The sequence below is a fragment of the Leiobunum rupestre genome, chromosome 6 (genome assembly GCF_980474605.1).
Source record: "Leiobunum rupestre chromosome 6, qqLeiRupe1.1.hap1, whole genome shotgun sequence".
Classification (NCBI taxonomy): domain Eukaryota; kingdom Metazoa; phylum Arthropoda; class Arachnida; order Opiliones; family Sclerosomatidae; genus Leiobunum; species Leiobunum rupestre.
In genome coordinates, this window is record NC_143389.1 from 69,713,049 (window position 1) to 69,717,236 (window position 4,188).

A 4,188-nucleotide genomic window follows, 5' to 3' on the forward strand; every position below is an offset into this window, starting at 1 on the left:
GCTAGTAGCGCCCTCAAACGTCTAAGACTAGTGGACATTTTAGCGAAAAAATTCATGCGACGGATTTTTGAAAGAGAGGCGCCTCTCTATAGCGAAGCGACTTGACCCTCTCTGATAGTTCCGTGTAGAGGGTCTCGTGCGTTTTAGCGCGAGCTCGACAAAAACAAAATATGCACGCGCTCTGTTACTTCAACTGCACGATGAATCTAACGTTATCACTTTACCTCACGTATTTTATATAAAGAGCTATTGGGGTATGGCAGGAGTGATTACTCCTGAGTATGGGAAATCGTGGGAAATTTACTATCCAGCAATGGGAATTCCGACTTTCGAACATTGGCAACACTGTTACTGTCGCCATTTTGCTACCGCCTGCACAAGATAACTACTCGATGTTCTTTCTTCTCGTTCCTAGGTTTTTAATTCGAGATATTATAATATGCTTATTTCTTTGTGAGAAGAGCGGATTTCTACCTCCTAGAGGTTTAAAGAAACCTTAATGCGCTCACATTGTCGAAATAAGTTCAATTCTAAAGTATTACAATCTAGTAAGGTGAAGATTGGAAGCCTACAATGACATCTGCAAGTATCCTGACGAAGCGAGTCTCACGTATTTTAAAAAAAAACGATTGTATCTTTAAGGCAATTCATGATGATAATTGTAAAAGATAATCAGTTTACAAGATAACACATCCTAACATCAAGTAGAGTTGTTAACTTGAATACTCTGATATGACATGAACTAAATTATAAGCTTAATCTAGACTTAAACGAGACGTTCAAAGGTTTAGAAAGTAACCCTTTTATGAGTGCATGGTTAATTATTCTTTAAAATAGTGTTTCTTTCTTTTTTACAAAAGTGCATTTATATGCATCTCAAATTAAAACCCATAAAGGGACAGAAATTTAAAATGAATAGATATATAAATTAAGAAGGTTTGCTTTAGAAAGTTTAACTCACTATAGAGTAATATAACATGTCTTGATTGAAACGTCATCATCTGACGTAATAGGGGAGGGGGTAGGAAGCGATAGTATCGCCATCTATGACTCTCTATTTTTCAAGAGGCAGTCCGCCATATTAGGCGCAGATTTTCGTAAAAATGGTTCGAAAACATAGACGTTGTTGCGTAAAAAACTGTTTAGGCGAAAAAACTAAAAATAATTCGCTCAATGACTCGCGCGATATTAGATTTTTTTGTATTCCTGCCATAATACATAACCAAGGGCCTCAAACCGAAGAGCTATCTGCTTATAGGCGCAACCAATGGATCATTAAGCTAAGGCTTAGAGATGTAGAGGAGTCAGAAGGCAAGTTAAGAGTTTGCTCTAGGCACTTTTACTCAGGTAATAATTTTTGTTTTATTTTGTTTTATAATATTTCATCATATTAAATTAAAGATGCTTTCGTAGGTGTACCTTCCAAGCTTTATGACAAAACAAATCCAGATTGGTTGCCCTCATTCAACGATACTAGTAGTTCGTCTGATGTATCTACTTCACATACTCCGGGTAATGTGGGAAGATACAATAGGAGAATGAAAAGGCGAAAACTTAATTACTCTTCAGATAATATAATGACATCAACGCCATCTGAAAATCATTTACAATATCATGGTACTTTTCAAGATGTATCGTCTATTGGTAAAAGTAACAGTAGTGATGTTATTGGTAATCTGTCTATCATTTCTGAAGCCAACTCATTGCTTGAAGATAATGTCTCGAGGTCAGAAATTAGTATGCCAAATGAATCTAATCCTACCACAAAAACTGCTGATAACGTTGAAGCTGGAGATGTGGTTCGATGTTCTGTCACAACCAAAATAATTGGTATCGATTTCTCGGGACAAACTGATTTTAGTAGTGTAGATTTTGGTGGGCAAACTGATCATAGTGTAACTGATTTTTCTGGACAAACTGAAACTACTGGGATAGATTTTTGCGTACAAACTGAACCACAAGTATGTAATGTACATTCACAAACTATATTGCGAGTTTGCCCCAAATTTGAAGCTGAAGATTTAGAAATTAAATTAAAAGAATGTGCTGATATGATTCAAACTTTGAGCTCTCAAATTAATGACCTTAATATTGTTATTAGCCATGGAGAGGAAGAAATATGCAAATTACATTCTGAAATAACTCAGAAAAATGAGGAAATAGAAAAATTACATTTCCATCCCTCTTACTTTGGTTGTGACAAAGAAAAAGTGCGGTTTTTCACTGGTCTGGAAGGTTTGGAACTACTGAAAGACATTTTAGAGGAAATACAACCTTATTTATTTCAAAATTCCAAACTAAGCGCATTTCAGCAACTAATTTTAACGCTAATGAAACTTCGCTTAGCCTCAACTAATAAAGAACTGGCATTTAAATTTTGGATCTCAGAAAATTCAGTGGGAAGAATTTTCTATAATTGCCTCAATGCTTTATATAACCGTCTCTTTAAATTTGTTAAGTGGCCAGAGAGAGACGAATTGCATGCAACAATGCCGATGTGCTTTCGAGAGAAATTTGGAAAGAAGTGCTCGGTGATTATTGATTGCTTTGAAGTTTTTTCTGATAAGCCATCCAGTGTTAAAAGTCGGGCCGAAACTTGGTCAAATTATAAACATCAAAACACTGTGAAATTTCTTATTGGAATTACTCCTCAAGGCTCAATCAGTTTTATCTCTCAGGGCTGGGGAGGTAGAGTCAGTGACAAATATCTAACTGAACATTCGGGACTATTAGAAAAGCTTCTACCTGGTGACCTGGTCCTTGCTGATAGAGGATTTGACATTGATGATTCTGTTGGGTTTTATTGTGCGAGTATTAAGTATCCTGCTTTTGTGAATGGGAAAAAGCAGTTAGACCCTTATGATGTAGAAGCAACCCGCAAATTAGCTAACGTGAGAATACACGTTGAGCGAGTCATAGGTCAGCTTCGACAAAAGTATAGAATACTACATACTAAAATTCCAGTTGAACTTTTAAAGAAAGCCCCAGATGAAACAGTAGCCACAATCGATAAAATTGCAAGAGTTTGTTGTGCACTAACTAATTTGACACCATCAGTAGTTTCTATTGAATAATATAATAGCATAATTGAAGTGTAATTAAAATTTATTCAGAATAACTTTTTGTTCATATTTATTTACATTTGCATATATATTTAAAACTTGTTTACAATATTTACATTGGAGACGATGAAGGGCTAACCAACGAAACCGGTCAGACTATCATGTAAATATTGTTAACAAGTTTTAAATATATATATGCAAATGTAACGACTAACAAGCATATAGTAACTGTACCACATCACTAAGTTGCCTGAAAGCCAAAACCATGTAACTCTAACTGGAATTAGTATAAAATATCGTTGTATTTTTATTAGCTTCTCTAATTTAACTTGACTAGTCTTTAACGTTTATAGCTTGACTAGTTTATCACAATGTTAACTATTTTATCACTAAGTTAAAACTTATTTTAAAAGGAAAAATTTGAATTCATTTTAACGAATTACTATTTAAAATTAATCTAGTTTAAGTCTTTTTTTAGTTTTAATCTTGTTGATGCAATCTGGACAAACCCATTTTCCTTTCGGAATTTTTTTCAACTTTAGGCACTGAACATGAAACCATTTAATTAAACAGCTTCCGGATTCACAATAAATCATTTCTCCTGATTCTCTTTTTTTGCAATAACACCACGCCTCCTCGTTTTCAACATCTGTCTTCTGACCATTTTCCTCCTCAGCTTGTTTTTTAACTTTCTCATCTTGGGTTATATTAACCTTCTCTTGGTAATTTGTAGGTGTAGATTTCACTATTTGCTTTTTTTCCTTTTTTTTATTATTAAATCTTTTGCTTGGTGATAAAATATCTTCAGGTACAGGGCGGAGAGCTATAACAGGAGATAAATTTCCGAGCTCTTTAGTCGTTGAAGGCAAGGATATTTTGGCCTTATCAAGCTTGTGAATTTCTTGTGGTACCACTTGTTTTTTTCCTCTTTTTCTTTTTGGCTGGTTTTCTTTAAGAGACGGATCATTGGTGAAAAATTTTCCAACTAACTGAGGAAAAATGGCTCTTTTGAAAAATCTTTCTGCCTTTGGGCATTCTGTTTCCCAAAAAATCCTATCAGGGTACACTCTAATGACATAGAAATCTACGTTAGTCCATACGCAAAAATCTGAATAGAGGCTCTCTT

The 4,188-nt window shown here is 34.7% G+C and overlaps 1 protein-coding gene across 1 annotated transcript; it reads left to right on the forward strand.

Annotated features, from left to right (window-relative positions):
• The first annotated feature begins 993 nt into the window (after positions 1-993).
• On the forward strand, positions 994-3,074 carry LOC149943302 (uncharacterized). Its single transcript, XM_090179622.1, has 2 exons — positions 994-1,347; positions 1,414-3,074. Exons 1-2 carry the CDS (start codon positions 1,104-1,106, stop codon positions 3,072-3,074), a joined length of 1,905 nt encoding a protein of 634 aa, XP_090035748.1. The 5' UTR covers positions 994-1,103.
• The last annotated feature ends 1,114 nt before the right edge of the window (positions 3,075-4,188 follow it).